General features: G+C 43.3%; 1 protein-coding gene across 2 annotated transcripts in view; it reads right to left on the reverse strand.

The window, feature by feature from the left end:
* Positions 1–24,817, reverse strand: part of ARHGAP30 (Rho GTPase activating protein 30) — a 72,408-nt gene that overhangs the window by 4,987 nt on the left and 42,604 nt on the right. Inside the window, exons 8-11 of one of the 2 annotated variants that reach the window (XM_069218261.1) lie at positions 23,213–23,310; positions 21,442–21,519; positions 19,297–19,803; positions 1,781–2,058 (exon numbers count right to left, since the gene is read on the reverse strand). In XM_069218261.1, coding sequence (XP_069074362.1) covers positions 1,781–2,058; positions 19,297–19,803; positions 21,442–21,519; positions 23,213–23,310 — 961 coding nt within the window. Of the gene's footprint in view, positions 1–1,780; positions 2,059–19,296; positions 19,804–21,441; positions 21,520–23,212; positions 23,314–24,817 lie in introns of both variants that reach the window. The other variant, XM_069218260.1, reaches the window with a different exon arrangement.

The raw sequence follows: 24,817 nt of genomic DNA on the forward strand, positions 1-24,817 counted from the left end.
TTTGACCTCTTCTGGACTTCTGAAGAACAGCTTCAATTAGCTATCTCTCTTAACACTTTACATGACATCTTATTGTCTGCACCCTTAGACAACCATCAATGCATAGAGATCCATGTTGCAGTAGCAAGCAAAGTATTTAGCTTTTGGGTGATATAAATGAAAAATATAATTACCAGTCTACCCTAAATTTGTAAATTAACCAAGCACTGATGGTGTTCTGTATTTTGTTTTAGATACTGTTCAAAAAGTGCTTGGCAAATTGACGTTTGAGCACCTATCTCTGGGATTTTTTTATGGTTTTCAAAAATGACATCATCAGCTGGGTCTTCCAAACTCTACCAAAAATCATACAGAGGAATGTAGCAACTTTGTATGACCTGTGTTTCTTAAATAAATTTGAAGGGATAAATATGGTAACAGTAACAACCCATAGGCTTATTATATTTCTGAGTGCGAAGGTTTGGTCAAGCAGAAAAATATGGAGTTTTTAATGTAATAATATGTGTCTGCTAGAAAGGAATGCTCCTGCATTGCAGTAGACTGTCATTTAGTTTTACATTACATATTCCTGTGGTGGGCTATAGCTTTATTTATTTTTTTACAATCTTTTACGTTTTAGAAAATCGTTTTTTAATTACAACATGTTTGTGGCTTTTTTCTGTCATATAGTGGTAATTTCACATCAACATTTTAAAGGCTGGATGAGTGAATCGTAATTTACATTTGATTTTTGTTTTCTTTCAGTGGTTTTAATTGGTCCTTTTATAGTTAAACAGATACAAGGAAATAACATTATGGGCAACTATCAAATAAGGCATCAAAGAAAGAAATGCTGCAACTTTGTAGGAAGTTACCCATTCACTACTCTCATTCACCAACTCAGCCACAGTTATCATCTGCATTCAGCCACACATTTGCAGCTCTCTGTGCCTGAAACGTATACGGCCTCAGAAGTCTTTCCCGTGCACCATATTTACTGCCACAATTTATTTTCAACACAAAAGGGGCTACCAACTGTGTGATTGATGACATGTAAATTCGACTACATACTCCAGAGTCCCCAGCACTGAAAAGAGAGCGTATTTTCCATATTTTAGAATAAATACTCCGCTTCATCACACAAGCTTAGGCAGAGATGACTTGCATACGAATCTCACCACACCTCAAATCCCTACACTGGCTCCCCATAGACAAGAGAATCACATTCATGATCCTCATCCACACCCACAAATCCCTCCACAACACCGGCCTAACCTACCTCAATGAAAGAGTAAACTTCCACACGCAACCTCCGATCAGGCGACCTCGCCCTAGCCACAGTCCCCCGCATCCAGCACACCACCACAGGAGGCAGGTCCTTCTCCTACCTCGCCCCCAAAACCTGGAACGCCCTCCCCATCGACCTTCGCAAAACCAAAGACCTACTGGTCTTCAGAAAGAACCTCAAGACTTGGCTGTTTGACCAGTGACCCTCCCTGCCCCCCACCCCCCAGCGCCTTGAGACCCTCACGGGTGAGTAGCACGCTCTACAAATTTCTTTGCTTGATTGACATACAGCTTATACCCAAGCGTGGCCTCTGTTAATTAGTATATGAAGTATTTGTTGGGCCTCGTCTTCCCTCAGAACTGGCTTTTGCCAAAACAACCTTTAAGACGTGTCCCAAACATTGCCCTTTAAATCCCAGCTACAGGGACCTAATGATATCCTCAGATATTACAAAATGTTGCATACAGGAGTCCCAAAGAAAATGAAATAATGTATTTATACTATTTTACTTGCCTGCATGTCTGACCCAGAGATGTCATTTATATACTGACTTCTGATATCCTCCTCAAGCATCTCATAATCCATTTTGAAGCAGTTTATAGAACCTAGGACTCCATCCTCTGATGAAGACGATGAATGGCTCCCAACAGGGTGGTCTGCATCCAGGTCTTGCTCAAAGAAGCTAGCCTCTGTGTTGACATCTTGGCTATCCAGAAAGGAGAAAGAGTCTTGGACTTCCAAAGAAAGGCGGTTTCTCTCTGCACTTTCATCACTGTCTTCTTTCAGTGCATCTAATGCAGAAATGTAGAAATGACGATAAACAGGTATTAACTGTGTAGTGTTAGTTTAATCATGGCTACCTTTCCATGGCATTTTAGCACTTTTGAATCATGTTAAAGTTGCTATTCGTTGACAACAGCAATGGCTGTCTTAACCATTTTGGATTAAAACATTAAAAAAATTCAAATTCTCTAATTAATTATAAGGTTTTCCTCAAAGTGAATGCAAGAATCAGTAACTTTTCAGTAATTTCTGGAAAAGGTATATATCTCCGAACCAGTTGTTGCTAATTTTCTTCTCACTTTGTCTTTCAACTTGAATGTGCTTGTCATAGCGGTACGTCAAAAGAGTGATCAATGGGTAGCAGAAAAAAGAAAGTTGATGCTAAAATGATTGGACCATTGACAGGTGATGTGGTTAAGAAACAAGGGACATGGTTTAAAATCCTGACTTCTCCAGACTTTGTTATTGGGGACAAATTACCTTTTTTACAGTACAAACTATACAAGATATAAATCTAAACCAAGTCCATTCATAAACAAAGTAAAAATTGCACTTTTTTCAATCTGTGTTATAAAGAACAAGTATACAGATGGCAATGCCTTTATAGCATGCAAACAGGATAGATTCTGCATAAACTGTAGGATTCCATGCACTATCTAACTGGTTATCATTGCTTGTGAGTAGTTGTGAGTCTTACTTATTTTAAAAACTTACCAAATTTTACAGTTACATGTCATCGATTGTTCACAGGTGAGAAATTCCATGACAGGAAACAAAGCATGTTAACATGTACAATAACAGGAGACATTCCAGCCTGTGTATATTTCCAAGCTTTTGGTAAACAAATCGTCTTTATAACCATCGTTACTTGAGTGCCTCGATCAAGGAGGTGCAACACACAATAGTAAGTAATTTATTAAGCAAATGGTTATGCATGTTTTGATTACACAAGTGTATTCTCCATAGAGCCCTGCCATATGGCATTCTTGTTGTGTGCACAGTTACTGTCATTTGCTTCACTTAACATATCCCTATAATCTTATTACTCAACAATTTTGACTGATTGTTCTCACACGTTTTTTGGTCGCTAGGAAGGGGTGTGGAATCAGCACTGCACTTGCTTCATTTTCGTTGCCAAGTTCTGTTTGTACATGGATATTTTCCTGCTTTGCCTTTGCCAAACCTAACATTTTTCTGCAACGGTGCAGGTCAAGTAACTTGTATCTCACACAATTTTTTAAAGCATAATCATGCTTAATGTAGATACCCTGTGTTTCTTTTTCATGCAACACACAGGGCAGTAAAGGGAACCATAGAGAGAGTATGCAAAATGACATTATGATGTGAAACAATGGTAAAAGTGTGAATATCATGATTTTAAAAAATCTGATTTTTCAAACAAAACCATTATTTATTGCACTACATGCAATAATCGTAGTTCTAGCATGAACTATGGGTATTCTGCCTAGGGAAAAATATGGAACTTCACACACCCCTGTAGGAGGCTGGCCTGGCTTTTAGTGGGTATCAGAGGTACTTACACCTTGTGCCAGGTCCAGTTATCCCTTATTAGTGTAGAAGAGGTGTTTCTAGCAGCTTAGGCTGACAGAAGGTAGCTATGGCAAAGCAGCTTAGGCTGAACTAGGAGACATGTAAAGCTCCTACTATACCACTGGTGTCATATGCACAATATCATAAGAAAACACAATACACAGAAGTACTAAAAATTAAGGTACTTTATTTTTATGACAATATGCCAAAAGTATCTCAGTGAGTACCCTCAGTATGAGGATAAGATATATACACAAGATAAATGTACAGAAACCAAAATTATGCAGATAATAGCAAAAGGAAGTAATGCAAGCAAAGTAAAGTTACAGTAGATTGCAATAGGAGCACATAGGTATAGGGGCAACACAAACCATATACTCCAAAGTGGAATGCGAACCACGAATGGACCCCAAACCTATGTGAGCTTGTAGAGGGTCGCTGGGACTGTAAGAAAACAGTGAGGGTTAGAAAAATAGCCCACCCCAAGACCCTGAAAGGTAGGTGTAAAGTGCACCTACTCCCCTCAGAGAGCACAGAAGTCGTGATAGGGGGATTCTGCAGAAAGAACAAAGACCAGCAATGCAACAACAGTGGATTTCCGAGCCTGAGTACCTGTAAGACAAGGGGACCAAGTCCAATAGTCGCAACAGTGTCGAGAGTGGGCAGGAGCCCAGGAAATGCCAGCTGAGGGTGCAAGGAAGCTGCCACCGGTTGGAAGAAGCTTGGAGTTCTGCAAGAAAGAAGAGGACTAGGAACTTCCCCTCTGGAGGATGGATGTCACACGTCTTGGAGAAGCTTACACGCAGAAAGGCCGCAAACAAGCCTTGCTAGCTGCAAGGGTCGCGTTTAGGGTTTTTGGATGCTGCTGTGGCCTAGGAGGCACCAGGATGTCGTCACTTGGATGAGGAGACAGGGGGAGCCCAGCAAGTCAGGGAGCCCTCTCAGAAGCAGGCAGCACCCGCAGAAGTACCTGAACAGGCACTTAGAAGAAAAGTGAACCGGAGTCCACCTGAAGTCACACAAGGGAGTCCCACGACGCCGGAGGACAACTCAGAAGGTTGTGTACTGCAGGTTGGAGTGTCGGGGACCCAGGCTTGGCTGTGCACGAAGGAAATCCTGGAAGAGTGCACAGGAGCCGGAGCAGCTGCAAATCATGCGGTACCCATCAATGCAGTCTAGCGTGGGGAGGCAAGGACTTAACTCCACCAAACTTGGACTGAAGAGTCACTGGACTGTGGGAGTCACTTGGACAGAGTTGCTGAGTTTCAGGGACGATGCTCGTCGTGCTGAGAGGGGACCTAGAGGACCAGTGATGCAGTATTTTGTTGCCTGCGGTTGCAGGGGGAAGATTCCGTCGACCCACAGGAGATTTCTTCAGAGCTCCTGGTGCAGAGAGGAGGCAGGGTACCCCCAGAGCATGTACCACCTGGAAACAGTCGAGAAAGCCGGCAGGATGAAGCGATACAAGGTTGCTAGTAGTCGTCTTGCTACTTTGTTGCGGTTTTGCAGGCATCCTCATCAGTCAGCGGTCGATCCTTTCGCAGAAGGTGAAGAGGGAGATGCAGATGAACTCTGGGGAGCTCTTGCATTCGTTATCTGGTGAGATCCCCAAAGCAGAGACCCTAAATAGCCAGAAAAGGAGGTTTGGCTTCTTAGGAAGGAGGATTGGCTACCAAGAGAGGTAAGAGCCTATCAGAAGGAGCCTCTGACGTCACCTGCTGGCACTGGCCACTCAGAGCAGTCCAGTGTGCCACAAATACCTCTGTTTCCAAGATGGCAGAGGTCTGGAACACACTGGAGGAGCTCTGGGCACCTCCCCTGGGAGGTGCAGGTCAGGGGAGTGGTCACTCCCCTTTCCTTTGTCCAGTTTCGTGCCAGAGCATGGCTGGGGGAGCCCTGAACCAGTGTAGACTGGCTTATGCAGAGATGGGCACCATCTGTGCCCATCAAAGCATTTCCAGAGGCTGGGGAAGCTACTCCTCCCCAGCCCTCACACCTATTTCCAAAGGGAGAGGGTGTTACACCCTCTCTCAGAAGAAGTCCTTTATTCTGCTTTCCTGGGCCAGGGTTGCTTGGACCCCAGGAGGGCAGAAACCTGTCTGAGGGGTTGGCAGCAGCTGCAGTGGAGACCCCGGAAAGGCAGTTTGGCAGTACCCGGGTTCTGTGCTAGAGACCCGGGGGATTATGGAATTGTCCCCCCAATGCCAGAATGGCATTGGGGTGACAATTCCATGATCTTAGACATGTTATATGGCCATGTTCGGAGTTACCATTGTGACGCTGTACATAGGTAGTGACCTATGTACAGTGTACGCTTGTAATGGTGTCCCCTCACTCACATAGTCCGGGGAATTTGCCCTGAACGATGTGGGGGCACCTTGGCTAGTGCCAGGGTGCCCACACACTAAGTAACTTTGCACCCAAACATCACTAGGTGAAGGTTAGACATATAGGTGACTTATAAGTTACTTAAGTGCAGTGGTAAATGGCTGTGAAATAACGTGGACGTTATTTCACTCAGGCTGCACTGGCAGGCCTGTGTAAGAATTGTCAGAGTTCCCTATGGGTGGCAAAAGAAATGCTGCAGCCCATAGGGATCTCCTGGAACCCCAATATCCTGGGTACCTCAGTACCATATACTATGGAATTATATGGGTGTACCAGTATGCCAATGTGAATTGGTACATTTAGTCACTAGCCTGTTAGTGACAAATTTGGAAAGCAGAGAGAGCATAACCACTGAGGTTCTGGTTAGCAGAGCCTCAGTGAGACAGTTAGGCATCACACAGGGAACACATACAGGGCACATACTTATGAGCACTGGGGCCCTGCCTGGCAGGGTCCCAGTGACACATAGACTAAAACAACATATATACAGTGAAATATGGGGGGTAACATGCCAGGCAAGATGGTACTTTCCTACACAACCCCCATCCCCAAACGAAGGACAATAAGACTAGCCATGACCTGATGAGTCTTCATTGTCTAAGTGGAAATATCTGGAGAGTCCATCTGCATTGCATTGGAATGGGTACTCCCAGGTCTATGTTCCACTGTATAGTCCATTCCCTGTAGAGATATGGACCACCTCAACAATTTAGGGTTTTCACCTTTCATTTGTTTAAGCCAAAGTAGAGGTTTGTGGTCTGTCTGAACAATAAAGTGAGTGCCAAACAGGTATGGCCTCAACTTTTTCAGTGCCCACACCACAGCAAAGGCCTCCCTCTCTATGGCAGACCAACGCTTTTCTCTAGGGGTCAACCTTCTGCTGATAAAAGCAACTGGTTGATCCTGGCCCTCAGAATTCAGTTGTGATAAGACTGCCCCTACCCCTAATTCAGATGCATCAGTTTGAACAATGAATTTCTTGGAGTAACATGGGCTTTTTAGGACAGGTGCAGTGCACACGGCCTGTTTGAGCTCCTCAAAAGCTTTCTGACAGCTGTCCACAATACCTTTTTAGGCATCTTTTTACTTGTGAGATCATTAAGGGGGGCTGCTATGGAGCCATAGTTTTTAATGAATCTCCTGTAATACCCAGTGAGGCCTAGGAAGGCTCTCACCTGGGTCTGAGTTGTAGAGGGAACCCAATCCATGATTGTTTGGATTTTCCCCTGAAGTGGTGCAATCTGTTCTCCACCTACCAGGTGTCTCAGATAAACCACCTTTCCATGCCCTATCTGGCACTTTGAGGCCTTGATAGTGAGGCCTGCCTTTTGCAGGGCCTCCAAAACCTTCCAAAGGTGGACCAGATGCTCATCCCAGGTGGAGCTAAAGACAGCTATATCATCTAGATATGCTGCACTAAAAGCCTCCAACCCTTGCAGGACTGTGTTCACCAACCTCTGAAAAGTGGTAGGTGCATTCTTCAAACCAAAGGGCATCACTGTAAATTGGTAGTGCCCTCCTATAGTTGAAAATGCAGTTTTAGGTTTAGCATCCTCAGCCAATTTGATCTGCCAATACCCTGCAGTCAAATCAAAGGTGCTTAGATACTTGGCAGATGCCAGTGTGTCTATAAGCTCATCTGCCCTGGGTATAGGGTGATCATCAGTTTTTGTTACCTGATTGAGACCTCTGTAATCAACACAAAACCTCATCTCCCTTTTTCCATCTTTTGAGTGAGGCTTTGGTACAAGCACCACAGGACTAGCCCATGGGCTTTCAGAAGGTTCAACCACTCCTAGATCAAGCATTTTCTGAACCTCTTGTTTTATGCAGTCCTTGACATGGTCAGGCTGCCTATAGATTTTACTTTTGACAGGCATGCTGTCTCTAGTATCAATTGTGTGTTCACACCAAGATGTGGTGCCAGGCACAGTTTAAAAGAGTTCAGAAAACTGTCCAAGGAGATTTATGCAGTTGTCTTTCTGTTCTGCAGTCAGACAGTCTGCCAAAACTACTCCCTCCACTAAAGCATCCTCTTCAGTGGAGGAGAAGAGATCAGGGAGAGGGTCACTCTCTTCTTCCTGTCCTTCATCTGTTGCCATGAGCAGGGTGAGATCAGCCCTGTCATAGTAGGGTTTTAGGCGGTTGACATGAATCACCCTAAGGGGACTCCTGGCAGTGCCCAGGTCTACCAGATAGGTAACCTCACCCTTTTTCTCAACAATTAGATGGGGTCCACTCCATTTGTCTTGGAGTGCTCTTGGGGCCACAGGCTCCAATACCCACACCTTCTGTCCTGGTTGCTACTGGATCAGAACAGCCTTCTGGTCATGCAATTGCTTTTGGAGCTCTTGGCTGGCCTGAAGGTTTTTACTGGCATTTTTCATGTACTCAGCCATTCTGGATCTTAGGCCAAGTACATAGTCCACTATGTCCTGTTTGGGAGCTTTTAAAGGTTGTTCCCAACCCTCCTTCACAAGTGTTAGTGGACCTCTTACAGGGTGTCCAAAGAGGAGTTCAAAGGGGCTGAAGCCCACTCCTTTCTGGGGTACCTCCCTGTAAGCAAAAAGGAGGCAAGGTAACAGGACATTCCATCTCCCCCTGAGTTTTTCAGGGAGTCCCATTATCATTCCTTTGAGAGTTTTATTAAACTTCTCTACCAGTCCATTAGTCTGTGGATGATAAGTTGTGGTGAACTTGTATGTTACACCACATTCCTTCCACATAGCTTTCAAGTATGCAGACATAAAGTTGCTACCCCTGTCTGATACAACCTCTTTTGGGAAACCCACCCTGGAAAAGATTCCCAGGAGGGCTTTTGCCACTGCAGGAGCTGTAGTGGTCATTAGAGGAATTGCTTCAGGATATCTTGTGGCATGGTGCACAACCACCAAGATAAACCTATTTCCTGAAGCAGTAGGAGGGTCAAGGGGGCCAACTATGTCAACCCCTACCCTTTCAAAGGGGACCCCAATCACAGGTAGTGGAATAAGGGGAGCCTTTGGTGTGCCACCAGTCTTGCCACTGGCTTAGCAGGTCACACAAGACTTGCAAAAATCTTTAGTGTCCTCTGACATCCTAGGCCAGTGAAACAGGGGGACAAGCCTTTCCCATGTTTTGATCTGGCCCAAATGTCCAGCCAAAGGAATGTCATGTGGCAGAGTTAGGAGGAACTCTCTGTACTGCAGGGAAATGACCAATCTCCTGGCTGCTCTAGGGTTTGGGTCCCTTGCCTCTGTGTACAAGAGGTTGTCCTCCCAGTAAACTCTATGTAAGTCACTGACATCCCCATTTTGCTGCGTGACAGCTTGCTGTCTGAAACCCTCTAATGTGGGACAGGTTTGCTGTGCCACACTCAGCTCTTCCCCGGCAGGCCCCCCTCCAACCAAAAGCTCAGCAGTGTCTGCTGCCAGCTCATCTGGTGAAGGTTCTGCACAGGGAGGAAATTCTTCTTCCTCAGAAGGAGAATCATCTGTAGAGGGAGGGATAGTGGGTAGGGATTTACCCTTGCTACCCCTAGCTTTTGGGATCCCTTGGTCCATTGTTCCAGGATCCAAGTAACCCTGTCCTTTTTGCTTTTTGGCCTGAGCCCTTGTCAAAGCAAAAATATGCCCAGGAATGCCCAGCATTGCTGCTTGAGCCTCCAACTCCACTTCTGCCCAAGCTGATGTCTCTAAATAATTTCCTAGTAGACAGTCTACAGGTAAATCTGAAGCAACCACAACTTTCTTTGGACCAGTAACCACCCCCCAAGTTGAGATTCACAACAGCCATGGGGTGGCTAAGAGTGTTGTAATGAGCATCTGTCACTTGGTACTGCTGACTAAGTAGGTTTTGTTCAGGGTGTACCAGTTTCTCTATTACCATGGTAACACTGGCACCTGTGTCCCTGTAGGCCTGAACATCAACACCATTTATTAGGGGAAGTTGCTTGTACTTATCCACATTAAGGGGACAAGCAACCAAGGTGGCCAATTCAATGGCACCTTCAGAGACTAACACAGCCTCTGTGGTCTCCCTAACAAGACCAACCCCAACTAAATTACCAAAAGTGAGCCCAGCTACTCCCTTGGATTGGCTATTAGTAGGTTTGCTGCCACCACCACTGCTATTACTAGGGGCACTAGAGGTTGCAGTAGGAGTTGTGGTAGTGGGAGGTTTGGGGGTTTTCTTTAGACAACTGGCATCAGTTGTCCAATGGCCTTTTACTTTACATAAATAACACCAAGGCTTTTTAATTTGATTTGAAGAGGATTTGGACCCACCACTCCCACCAGAGGATTTTTGTGGGCCTGATGAAGACTCATTTTTAGTTTTGTCCCCACCCTTGTCAGAAGACTTACCATCCTTCTTGCCATCCTTGTCACCCCCTGTATGAACTTTTCTGTTCACTCTTGTTCTGACCCATTTGTCTGCCTTCTTTCCCAATTCTTGGGGAGAGGTCAGATCTGAGTCCACTAGATATTGGTGTAACAAGTCAGACACACAATTATTCAGAATATGCTCTCCCAGAATAAGATTATACAGGCTTTCATAGTCAGAAACTTTACTGCCATGTAACCACCCTTCCAAGGGCTTCACTGAACAGTCAACAAAGTCTATCCAGTCTTGTGAGGATTCTTTTCTGGTGTCTCTGAACTTAATCCTGTATTGTTCAGTGGTTAAGCCAAATCCATCCAAGAGTGCATCCTTCAAAACTGCAAAATTGTTAGCATCACTTTCTCTAACAGTAAGGAGCCTATTCCTACCCTTTCTATTGAAAGATAACCACAATATAGCAGCCCACTGCCTTTGAGGGACCCCCTGTACCATACAGGCCCTCTCAAGTGCAGCAAACCACTTGTTGATGTCATCCCCCTCCTTGTAAGGGGGGACTATCTTGTGCAGATTCCTGGAATCATGCTCTCTAACAGGATTACTATCAGGAATACTGTTGTTGTTGCCACCATGAGGTCCAAACCCCAATATCTGTCTCTCCTTCTCTAGGTCTAGGGATTCCCTGTCTAGAGCCAGCTGTTGCTGTTTAAGCTTCAGTCTGGTCTCTTCCACTCTCAACTTTTTGAGTTCCCTTTCTAACATGTTGTCTTCAGGGTGGGTGGGTTAGGAATGCTTGGACACAGAAGATAAATTGGAAACAACAGAGGGAGATCTGTCCCTAACTGACTGGACTCTAATAACCTGGCCTCCAGGAAAAAAACACCCCTACTATGATGGGAGTCTCTATTACTACCAGCATTACTAGGTGGTCTGCTAAGGGGCAGATTTGGAACAGAACCCTCCCCACCTCCCTCAAGGTGATCCCCTGAGTCAGAATGGGAGCCATCTATTAATTCTCATTTGAAGTGCCTGCTTGGGACTCATCATTCACAATAAGCATGTTATATAGAAACTCTTTTGTAGGGTTCTTTCCTATCACTAAACCTCTATCTATGCAGAGACTCCTTAGGCTCTTGTAATTTAAATTGTCATAGGTAGTATTGACCATTTTAAGAGCAGACTCTACATCAGACATGATAAAAGAAGGTTTAGAGACCGTTAGAAGAAAGAAAAAGTTTCAGAACTTGTTAAAGAACAGAGAAAAAAACTTTTTCTAACTTTTTGGAAACTTTTAGAAGTTTAGAGAAACGTTTCAGAACTTTGTAAAAGTTTAAGAGAAGAAAAGCAAAACTTTTTGGTTAGGTGTACATACACTGAACTTGTTTGTATATTATTCTCTTATGAAAAGTACACAATGACAAAGTGGTAAGTAGTTACAAGTACTTATCCCACCGCTGCACAACCAATATAGGAGGCTGGCCTGGCATGTAGTCGGTACCAGAGGTACTTACACCTTGTGCCAGGTCCAGTTATCCCTTATTAGTGTAGAAGAGGTGTTTCTAGCAGCTTAGGCTGATAGAAGGTAGCTATGGCAAAGTAGCTTAGGCTGAACTAGGAGACATGTAAAGCTCCTACTATACCACTGGTGTCATATGCACAATATCATAAGAAAACACAGAAGTACTAAAAATTAAGGTACTTTATTTTTATGACAATATGCCAAAAGTATCTCAGTGAGTACCCTCAGTATGAGGATAAGATATATACACAAGATATATGTACAGAAAACAAAATTATGCAGATAATAGTAAAAGGAAATAATGCAAGCAATGTAAAGTTAGAGTAGATTGCAATAGGAGCACATAGGTATGGGGCAACACAAACCATATACTCCAAAAGTGGAATGCAAACAAAGAATGGATCCCAAACCTATGTGAGCTTGTAGAGGGTCGCTGGGAGTGTAAGAAAACAGTGAGGGTTAGAAAGATAGCCCACCCCAAGACCCTGAAAGGTAGGTGTAAAGTGCACCTACTACCCCCAGAGAGCACAGAAGTCGTGATAGGGGGATTCTGCAGGAAGAACAAACACCAGCAATGCAACAACAGTGGATTTCCAGACCTGAGTACCTGTAAGACAAGGGGACCAAGTCCAATACTCACGACAGTGTCGAGAGTGGGCAGGAGCCCAGGAAATGCCAGCTGAGGGTGCAAGGAAGCTGCCACCAGTTGGAAGAAGCTTGGAGTTCTGCAAGAAAGAAGAGGACTAGGAACTTCCTTTTAGAGGATGGATGTCCCACATCGTGAAGAAGCTTGCAGAGGTGTTCCCACGCAGAAAAGCTGCAAACAAGCCTTGCTAGCTGCACGGGTCGCGATTAGGGTTTTTGGATGCTGCCGTGGCCCAGGAGAGACCAGGATGTCGCCACTTGGATGAGGAGACAGAGGGGGCGCCCAGCAAGTCAGGGAGCCCTCACAGAAGCAGGCAGCACCCGCAGAAGTACCTGAACAGACACTTAGAAGAAAAGTGAACCGGAGTCCACCCGAAGTCACAAAAGGGAGTCCCACGACGCCGGAGGACAACTCAGAAGGTTGAGCACTGCAGGTTGGAGTGTCGGGGACCCAGGCTTGGCTGTGCACGAAGGAAATCCTGGAAGAGTGCACAGGAGCCGGAGCAGCTGCAAATCACGTGGTACCCAGCAATGCAGTCTAGCGTGGGGAGGCAAGGACTTACCTCCACCAAACTTGGACTGAAGAGTCACTGGACTGTGAGAGTCACTTGGACAGAGTTGCTGAGTTTCAGGGACCATGCTCGTCGTGCTGAGAGGGGACCTAGAGGACCAGTGATGCAGTCTTTTGTTGCCTGCGGTTGCAGGGGGAAGATTCCGTCGACCCACAGGAGATTTCTTCAGAGCTCCTGGTGCAGAGAGGAGGCAGGCTACCCCCAGAGCATGCACCACCTGGAAACAGTCGAGAAAGCCGGCAGGATGAAGCGATACATGGTTGCTAGTAGTCATCTTGCTACTTTGTTGCAGTTTTGCAGTCGTCCTGAGCAGTCAGCGGTCGATCCGTTGGCAGAAGGTGAAGAGGGAGATGCAGAGGAACTCTGGTGAGCTCTTGCATTCGTTATCTGGTGAGAATCCCTAAGCAGAGACCCTAAATAGCCAGAAAAGGAGGTTTGGCTACCTAGGCAGGAGGATTGGCTACCAAGAGAGGTAAGAGCCTATCAGAAGGAGCCTCTGACGTCACCTGCTGGCACTGGCCACTCAGAGCAGTCCAGTGTGCCGCAAACACCTCTGTTTCCAAGATGGCAGAGGTCTGGGACACACTGGAGGAGGTCTGGGCACCTCCCCTGGGAGGTGCAGGTCAGGGGAGTGGTCACTCCCCTTTCCTTTGTCCAGTTTCGTGCCAGAGCAGGGCTGGGGGATCCCTGAACCGGTGTAGACTGGCTTATGCAGAGATGGGCACCATCTGTGCCCATCAAAGCATTTCCAGAGGCTGGGGGAGGCTATTCCTCCCCAGCCCTCACACCTATTTCCAAAGGGAGAGGGTGTTACACCCTCTCTCAGAAGAAGTCCATTGTTCTGCCTTCCTGGGCCAGGGCTGCCTGGACCCCAGGAGGACAGAAACCTGTCTGAGGGGTTGGCAGCAGCAGCAGCTGCAGTGGAGACCCCGGAACGGCAGTTTGGCAGTACCCGGGTTCTGTGCTAGAGACCCAGGGGATCATGGAATTGTCCCCCTAATGCCAGAATGGCATTGGGGTAACAATTCCATGATCTTAGACATGTTACATGGCCATGTTCGGAGTTACCATTGTGAAGCTGTACATATGTAGTGACCTATGTACAGTGCACGCTTGTAATGGTGTTTCCGCACTCACAAAGTCCGGGGAATTTGACCTGAACGGTGTGGGGGCACCTTGGCTAGTGCCAGGGTGCCCACACACTAAGTAACTTTGCACCCAACCTTCACTAGGTGAAGGTTAGACCTATAGGTGACTTATAAGTTACTTATGTGCAGTGGTAAATGGCTGTGAAATAACGTGGACGTTATTTCACTCAGGCTGCACTGGCAGGCCTGTGTAAGAATTGTCAGAGTTCCCTATGGGTAGCAAAAGAAATGCTGCAGCCCATAGGGATCTCCTGGAACCCCAATACCCTGGGTACCTCTGTACCATATACTAGGGAATTATATGGGTGTACCAGTTTGCCAATATGAATTGGTACATTTAGTCACTAGCCTGTTAGTGACAAATTTGGAAAGCAGAGAGAGCATAACCACTGAGGATCTGGTTAGCAGAGCCTCAGTGAGACAGTTAGGCACCACACAGGGAACACATACAGGGCACATACTAGGAGCACTGGGATCCTGCCTAGCAGGGTCCCAGTGACACATAGACTAAAACAACATATATACAGTGAAATATGGGGGTAACATGCCAGACAAGATGGTACTTTCCTACAACCCCTAAATATGTATATACATTATTAATGCATTTAGTAATAAAAATATCAGTGTTTTACATTTTCAAAAGAAAGTTTAATCTGCATTCTGAGCAGTGTTAAGGAACAAAGATGATGAAAATACCAAGGCTATGAAGCCTTGCGTTTTTCTTCAATAACCAGAATCTTACTATATAAAATCAAATTCGGGAGATTTCATTAAACCATCCATTTGCTTTAGACTATTGTCTACACCGTAAAACCTGCAGAAGAGTAACAATAGGCAGATTGTGTCTTTGCCCTTTGTTACCTTGGTCCTAGGAACAGTGTTCAGGGGAATAAAAGCTATTCAAAGAAAAATACTTCACAAAAAACAAATGGCAAGCAGGTGTAAGCAAAGGGTCAAACTTCAAAAAGGCATACAAGGAACTGCTTACAACACAAACAATGTAGAAAGGGCACACGGTCAAGGGAACAAAGTAAAAGGAAATAAAAAGAATACCGAATGGAAAAATAAACATAAGCATAGACAAGGATCAATAGCCATGAAACAAGAAAACAAAAAGGAACAGGGGACGTGCATCTTGGTGAAGAAAACAAAGCAGCCAAAGAAAAGAAAAAATTGGATTAAGGGGAGGGGGGGGGATATCTTACAGAGGCAAAAAATTAATAACAACCAAAGGAAAAACAAACGTGAATGGTCGCTGGCACTTGAACAGGGCAAATGAAAGTGGAGATGAGAGTATTAAAAATAAGATTACATAAAAACTCTATAAGCTAAAAGTAAAAATAGGAAGAAAGAAGAAGGGGTCTAACTCAATAGACAAAAAATGACACAATGGAATTCAAAGGATACATTTTGAAATTATACTTTTTAAAATAAATTTCTGCACTAATAAGGTAGAACATGTGTAGTTGTTGGACTGGATATTTTTTTGGAACCAAATTCACTTGCGAGTATGATAATGTTTTAGTTCTGATTTAATTAGTTGGGTTCTGAAACATCTAGCTTCTGTTACTTCATCAAAATACAGAAGTACTGCAGCTTTGCCCAAATGCACTTTACCTCTAAGGAAACAGTCTACTAAATACCTGAAAACACTGGTATGGAAATTAGAAATGAGGATATACCCCATGAGGATTTATTAGAGAGAGTCAGGTAATGATCCAATATAGGATGGCTGGAAATATGAAAAATTTATCAGTCCCCAGTCAGTCAAGCTTCATAACACAGCATGGCTTTTTCAGTACACTTCAAAATACAGCATAAGAACCTCCGTCGTTCTAATTCTCAATCCCTCATACAAAAAACCTACCTTCAGCATAACAGAAATCAGTACCAGCCCATTAGAGAGACTGCATCTCTAATACAATTTGATGTTGAAGACCGATATTAGCAAAGAAAATGCCCTTGGTATTTCTTAGTCAATTCCCAGGCATAATAAGTGGGCAGGGAAGTCATTTTAAATGCATGTGCTGGACATTGGTCAGTATGAGTTCCCGAGCTACGTGATGACTTCACTAAAGATAGGGATGTTTGGTATCAAACATCTCATATTCATTAACCCACACCAATGCCAGTGATGAATATATCAGAGGCCACCTTTAGAGGTGCCCCCTTTAAAACCTACCAGGCTATGGTGTGCTTTCTGACTAGTTTGAGCCAGCCTACCACCACCACACAAGAGTCTGACCCAGCCTTTTCTCTCGGGCAGTCAGCTACAAAGCCTGCTCTGGGAGGGGTCTTACACATCCCCACCCAACAGGATGACTAGCAAATCTGCATTCCAAGGCGGGGAGCTTCAAATAAGGTCTGGCTTCCCTCACAAGGGAGATGTTAACTCCCCTAATCCAGGGCCTATTTGGCACCTGGACAGGTAGGAAATTTAGTATTCAGGAAGGTGTGTCCACTCCTCAGATCAGCCCCATCCCCAATCAGAGCCGCCTGATGTGGACATCACATTTCAGAATCTGCCATCTTGGTGTCAGCTAATTTAGGAATTCTAATACAGGGTTTTTCCTACTTCCCTCAGGAAGTGTGGTGACCCCACAGGTATATAGCCCATTGGCTTCTACCATACACTCCCCAAAAAACCTTAAATTCAGTTTTTAGGGGAGCCCCTGGCACCAGAGAAGCAGCTCCTGATGAGCCAAGAAGACCAAGGACACTGAAGAGCCACAAAAGCAGAAGAGGAGAAAGAGAAGCAGTTGACCTGGTTCCAACCACGCTGGCCTGTCCGCATCCCTCGGTGAAATCTGCACCAAAGTCGATTTGTCCTGCAGCTGTGACTCCAGAAACCCGGAAGAACTGCCTGCCTTTCATAAAGACTCAAGACCTCCCTTAAACAGCAGATCTATTCTCCAAACTCAAAAGAAGAGACTCTAAAGGCCTAGGAACCGAAAAAACCCAACACCTGAAGCCACTACTGTACATGTCACCTCCAACCTGAGTTGAAGTGGGACACTGGTGCCAACAAGGTTCCCTAGCCCCCCAGAGTCCATCGTAGTTTCATCCCTCCTGACTCCCCGACAATGCCTGCAGCCTCTGCGCCCGGCTGCTCTCTACTGCTTTGGTAAGGAAAACCCGACACCAGAAGACGCCTCTGCATCTGTAGCCCCTGAGCTGTGGTGAAGAAGACCAAAGGTGCCTACCTATAACTGAGCATCATGAGGCCTGAACCCCACTGTTGGTTCAGCCCAGCATTTTTACAGTGACCAGTCCCCATTGAAATTCATTGGGCACCAGTGCTGTTTTGCACCCAGCCGCTCCTGTGCCGCTGGTGGTGTACTGCTGGTGCTGCCTTGGACCGTCACCAACGCTCACCTTAACTCCTGGAGAATGGCCTTGTAAGTAGCTGTAATCTACTTGATTGCAGAACTTGTTTTTCCTTCCGTAGGATAACATTGCAGAACTCGGGAATTGCAGTGTCAACTTTTTGCCTGATCGATATGTCTCTGATAGCTAAACATATATAAAAATACTTGCTATTTTTATAAATTGGTGTGGATCTCCTTCTTGAGTCATACTTTTGATTTATTGACTATTGTGTATATTCGTGGCTGTCTTGCACTCCTCTGTGTTAAGCCTAAGGCTACTTGACCACACTACCTCCAAATAGAGCGTTTTGGGATTCCTTAGCAAGTCTATGTCCACTCATTTGGGTACCCCTGGACACTTTACACTTTATATCTAGTTATTGACATACCACATAAAGAGACAGTTTCCTACATATGTTTACTAACCGCTAGATGAGAGGATTCTCTTAACTGCATAAGGCACAGCCAGCTTAAATCCATCATATCCACACTTCATTCGCTCAGTGGTAAAGGCAGAATTAAAGTAAACTTTTATGTACAATTCAATGGAGATTGTGGGATATACCAAGGACTGGTTGCCTGGGCAACTTGCTTCTCACTGTATTTCAATGAAGAATTTTCGATTAGCCAATACACAGGCCTCGTACAAAATGAAAAAGAAATTATAAACACTCCAAAGCACAGCAAGAGGATCAGAATGACTGAATTGAGAGCATGCCCACGGTCACTTAACAAACAATCAGCCTATTTACCTCGCTTGTAGGAAACTGTTGAAATCTGAACCATTCTAACAAGTCTACAAATGAAAGATGAGACCATCAGATGCAGTGACCTAATAACAATACAGATTGTTGGACACAAATACACACAATTGGGAGTGGGCAAAGTCATATTTACATACGCATGGTTGGGAGAATTTGAGGAATTTCCCACCTTGCAAAAAAAGAACAAACTTTTCTGACATTACTGGAGGTACAACTTTGCCCTTCGTTCCAGCCCTGTGTCCCGTCTCCTGCTAGCTAGTCGGGAAAAATAATGGCATTTCTTGGCAGCTTCATCTCCTTTCCAGGCACTGGAAAGTCCCGCCTTACTCGGTCCAGAAGCCAGAAAAGGAAGCACAGTACAGAGATGCTAACAAGAAAGGTGAGCCACTGATGCTTTTACCCCTGTGTGGCATTCAGAAGTTGCTACTGACGTGCAACATTAGAGTAGGGACACTGGACTTATGCGGCGGGAGAGGGCCATATTGTGTGTCAGAGTTCAGTAAATTATGCATCAAGAAAAGGCAAATTATGCGGCATAATACAGCACAATTTGTAATAGTATTACTTCCTTAGTTCATAATTTTTAAACTTTGTAACACTCTCTGGGCTTTGGTTGCACCTTATTAGTACTAGTGTAACACCAAAATATAACAATAAGCAACAGGAAGGTGACCAGTCCAGCTATGCAAAGGGCCTCACATGATGCGGCAAGACATATCGCCGCATTTGTGGTAACTTTTGAACCGTTATAGCTAGAAACATTTTTTAGTAAAATCTGCAGATTATAGGCAGATGAGTGATTAGGTGGCAACTGCGGCAAATCTATAATTATGTGAAAATCGCCGCGGGCACAGAATTGCATAATTAGAATGATGTTTACCCTGTGTCAAATTGCTTGTGCTGAGCAGAGAATTATATGTATGATTTTAGAATGCAACAAATAGTATCAAAAGACAATCTGAGAAAATTCTTACCAATGATGTCTTTCACTGAGTCTAGCTTCTCAGGTTTAATATTGGGAACCACTTCTGATTTGATCAATGGTGCCTCATCTTCTTGAAGTAATGCTTTCTCCAGTTGTCCTTGGTCTGGCATGGAGTGACTCAAGGCTGGACACTCCAGCCCCCGGGTCAGCCGAGACAAGGTGAGGTTGGACGTTATGTGGAAGGGAACGGTGACAGAGAAAGGCCCTGAAATGTGAACGCCTGCACACTTTTCTGCCCGATTCCTTGTCTTCGGGGACCGCCCCTGTGGGTTTGCCACAACAGAGGCTCGGCCTGCTTTTGGAGTGGTAGGTTCGGATTTAGTAGTGATCTCGCCCTCAGTCTGTGCGCATGCCTCATTCTCGCTGTTTTTGCTAGAGTACTGGTCGGATGCCTGTAAGCTTTGGTTGGTGTCTTGATTGGAGTGAGTGCCAAAGCTCTCATGTCGCAGAGGGTTTTGGCTTTTCTGGGACGCGCTTCTCACTACTATATCAGGATCTAAATGTAAGCCAAAAAGACACCACATTACACAATATGCCACACAGCGTTGCCAGCAAAACAACATCCTCAGATTTGTCACAATATTTTTCAGAGTAGAGAATAGTGACACATCTAAGGGTGAACTATCTATAAAATGCATATTGAATATATTTGTGATGCCCAGGACTGAACAGTGTCATTGTTTGTATCATTCCAGGAGGAAGTGTGTTCTTGTGTTTTAACATCTGGTCATGTGTGGCAATATGTCATCTTTCAGTGATATGGTACTCATTAGCTTACCAACAGGTTATCTGTAGCTAGATACTAGAATAATATTGTTGAATTGAAAAAAGTGTGCTAATCTTTTCTTTCTATAAATGGCACAAACACAATAAAAAACCACAAAGTGAAATCAGTGACTAATTAAAGTGCTCACTGCGCAAAAAATATACACAAAACATGAACATTTAATCTATATTATATTTGTTAATTATGATTACCTAAAACTTCATAAAACAAACAAGATGAAACAACATCTTCCAAGATACAATTCAAAAGATTTCATCAATATTAGTCACACCACTTTCGATCACACATCATAATATCATGAATTCATATGCATTTTTGAACATTTTTAGGATTCGATTGTGTCAGAAAATGTACAATTTTCTGTCACACTTGAATGTTGAAATTTTCAAAAATGTATATGGATTCATGATCTTATGATATGTGGTGAAAAGTGCCATGATAAATATTGTATGAAATCTCTTGAATTTTAATTGGGATGATGTTGTGTTCTCTTGCATGTTTTACAAAATGTATGTGATCATAATTAATAGATATTACATATATTGTATGTACATGTTTGTATATATTATTGCACAGTCTGTAATTTAATTAGTCCCTGTTTCTGCTTTGGGGGGTTCTATTGTGTTCATGTCTCTGTGACCCTGTCCCCTTGGCTTTTTGAGGGGTTTCTCTCTTTTTCTCTTGTGGCTTTCTATAAGTGGGTCACATCTGCATTGCATAGTTACAGAATGAAAGAAAGAACAATTCAGCCACAATTTAGGATGGAAATGTGGTCACTGACATAGTAAAGGATCAATAACAGTATGCTTATATATGCTTTGGGGTGGCTTTCTGTGGGTACAGTTCTCATCACCTCAGACAGCGTTTCTAAAACCAGTTTGAATGAGTCACGGTTCACATTGGCTCGCATTTTGTTGTGCTGCAATTATTAGGATTTTTTAGAAAGGTTCTGCTCATTTACAGATTGGTGCACAAAGGAAATTTTATGCCTCTTATGACAAATTTACCAATGAGAATTCTGCACCATTGATGAGTATCACCACTAAGAAATGTCTGATTCCGAGAAAAAGTAACATAATGCTACAGTACATAAATAAGTGGTTGTGGTCTTTAGGGTGCAGCTGTCTGGTTTGCTAAATACATCTTGGGAATGAATGCTGCAGAACTAACCTCTTATGTGATCAGCACCTGACTCAACCTTTTCTGCTAAAAGTTTTTTTTTTCTGAAAAGCTTGGATAAGCACAAACATGAGTTGAAATTGATGTAAAGACAGACCTACAACAGTTTAGAGCCTATTCTTCGAAAATAATATTTTTTTGAGCATTTGCGCAGGGTATACATCTTACCTTCAGTTGCACAAGGCATGGAACTTAGAGAATCCATGCTTTTTGCTGACCGCAGGTTCATTTTACTAGATTTTTCATCTACAAAAGAAGAAATAACATAAATGGAGAAAAATAAGGAACCAGACAATGACACTAAAAATGTTTTAATAAAACTCCACTCTGTCACACAGCAAAGGACCCTGCATTAACTGTGACTAACGAAAATGTCACCCAAGGGAATACATCAATCTACTAGCAATTCCACTGTGTCTGCCCCCTACTGCTCGCTGCTGTACCCATACCAATCTGAAATTATACCTGGCTTAATTAAAGCAATGTATGGAACTCAACACTGTCTCAGCAAACGCAACAAGCGCTGGCAAAGTCAATAGGTCCGGCCTGACTGCTAGTCTTTTGGCTTTATCACTACTTGTTTTGTCATGGGTTTTGCAAAACTTTTTTGTTGTGGAAGCTGTCAATCAAAAAAACACATAGGCTAAAAGAAAAAAAAATAATGGCAAAAAAGGACACTGCCATAGTAGTCCCTGACTCTTGAGGGAACTACTTTGTATTGGGATGTGTGCCTTATGAAGAGGCAGTCAAGGCAAAGTTAGCCAGTATCTGAGGTGGGCTGACCATTTGCCCCATTCTATATGCTATAGTGAGTGGAAGGAAAATGTGAATGACACAATAATGGATGTCTGTGCTCTGCAGTGAAGCATGGTATTTATGAGAGTTATATTGATGTATGTGTTATTCCTTGTGAAGGGTTTTTTGTTCACTGTGGTTTGCTATCTACAGAAAAAGCAGAGCATTACCAGATAGTACTCATTCTGATGACAAATATAATTTTAAGTTGTATGTAAATATGTTTTTACTCTTTAATCTGAAATACAACTGGACACAGTTCACACTGACCGTGCAATTCCAACTCAAAAATAGGGCTTTCGTGCAGACATCGGTGCCGCCTGCACTTAGTTCCAAATGTTCTGAAATTACCTGGCATTTCTCCTATTATCATCCACTCCACCCCCAAATGTAAATAGTTTTGACCTGCAGATATTAAACTTGGTAAGATTGCTTACACACCAATAATTACCAGGTGTGGTAAGCTCCAGTTTTCCTTAAAATACAGATCCCTAGGCAAATTAAAGGTTTGCTCAGAGATCTAAATTTTATGGACAACTCAAGATTGGTTCGTAAAGGTTTTAGAAATCTGTACTGATCTGATAGGATGCTGAATATTACTGTTAGTCAACCATTATCCAGCTCTAAGTTTTGGCTCTGTATATTATCAGTTGCTGTGAAGTACCACAGCTAGACACCTAACCCTTATAATGTTCATGCTTCTGTGCGGCACGGTTTGGTTTATGCATATAAACTGATCAAATTGCAGTGCATGGTAGTGGACCTACTTTGCTCAGAAGGGCAGCATCCCATTTCCTCACAAAACATGATGACTTGCTTTACTAAATATATTCCCTTTGCAATAATGAGTTGGGGGTGTAGAAAGTTAGGTTGGTTAGTCACAAGCAAATCCAACATCAAGGTGCAGCAGAACTAGACAATGGAGCCACAGGGTGGTTTTGAAGGAATTCCTCTTCTAGCTTAAACACATACATTCGATTTTTGTAAACAAAGCAGCTAACTCTCCATGCACAAGCCTAGACCTTTTTTAATGTATTTTTGTCTACCCAAGATTTCCTGAACGTTTCTTCTGAGTATACAATTGCTCAGACTGTTGCACCATTCCTAGAACAGGAAATCATGGCGGTCATGAGTCCTTTCCTACCTTTGTCGTCCTGCTTGGTTATCTTTCGCTTGGAGTCATTATTGGACCTTCCAAGATTGAAGATGGATTTCCATTTCTTCACTTTCAAGGATCCTTTCCTTCTGTGAACAATTCAACAGCGCTTAGAATTCCCTTTAAAGGCACAGCAGTTGCAACATCATAACATTTAATGAGACCTCTTTTGGGTTAAACAGTAAGCTTTTCATTATAGCACAGTTTGAGTATTCAATTGCTGCGCATGCATCAATCCAAACGCACCAATAGTTTCATGTGAACACGGCAGTGTATTGAAGATCATTTGGAAGATGGAAATGAGGAAAGTAAATTGGCTAGAGGGTAACGCTGAGCAGTTTATTAAAAACATACTGTAGTGCACTGAAAATATGGTAAAACTGAACTACACTGTAAAGGTGCAAAGACTGAAGTGCATTTGAAAGATAAAAAAACTGAAGTACACTGGAAAGATGGGAAACTGAAGTACATTGGAATGATAAAAAAAAATACATTAGAAAAATGGAAAAAAAATTAAGTGCATTGGAAAGATGGAAAAATTTAAGTGCATTGGAAAGATGGAAAAATGTAAGTGCATTGGAAAGATGGAAAAATGTAAGTGCATTGGAAAGATGGAAAAATGTGAGTGCATTGGAAAGATGGAAAAATTTGAGTGCATTGGAAAGATGGAAACATTTGAGTGCATTGGAAAGATGAAAAACTAAAGTATTTTGGAAAGATGGAAAAAACTGAAATGCGTTGTAACTATAGACGTTCTGAAGTGCATTGCGAAGATAGAAAACATTTGAATACACTGAGAGAACGGTAAAATGTGATGTTCTTTGGAAGGATTAAACAAACTGAGGGGTATTGGAAAGAAGGAAAGAAAATTTAAGCATTTTGGAAGGATGGAAACATTGAAGTGCATTGGAAGGATGGAAAAACTGAAGATGGAAAGATGGCAAAAACGTAAATGCATTGCAAAAACTTGAAACATTCTGAAGTGCATTTGAAAAATGGGAATGTACTGAAGAGCTTTGGAAAGATGGGAATGTACTGAAGAGCTTTGGAAAGATGGGAATGTACTGAAGTGCTTTGGAAAGATGAGAATGAACTGAAGTGCTTTGGAAAGATGGGAATGAACTGAAGTGCTTTGGAAAGATGGGAATGAACTGAAGTGCTTTGGAAAGATGGGAATGAACTGAAGTGCTTTGGAAAGATGGGAATGAACTGAAGTGCTTTGGAAAGATGGGAATGAACTGAAGTGCTTTGAAAAGATGGGAATTAACTGAAGTGCTTTGAAAAGATAGGAATGTAGTGAAGTACATTGGAAGATAGCAACATATAATGATGGAAACAACATGAAGTGTATTTGGAAAGATGGCAGCTTACTGAAGTGCATTTAGAAGATGGAAGCAAACTGAATGCATGCAGGAGACTGAAACAAAGTGAACTGCATTGGAGTGATGGAAACGTAATGATGTATTAAGAAGTGAAGTGCGTAAGAAAAATGTGAATGTACTGACATTCTTTGGGAAGGTAGAAATACGGTGAATTGCCCTCCAAAGATGGAAATACTGAAGTAAGGTAGAAAGATGGTAACCTACTGAAGTG

Source organism: Pleurodeles waltl, chromosome 12 (assembly GCF_031143425.1).
Source record: "Pleurodeles waltl isolate 20211129_DDA chromosome 12, aPleWal1.hap1.20221129, whole genome shotgun sequence".
NCBI lineage: Eukaryota > Metazoa > Chordata > Amphibia > Caudata > Salamandridae > Pleurodeles > Pleurodeles waltl.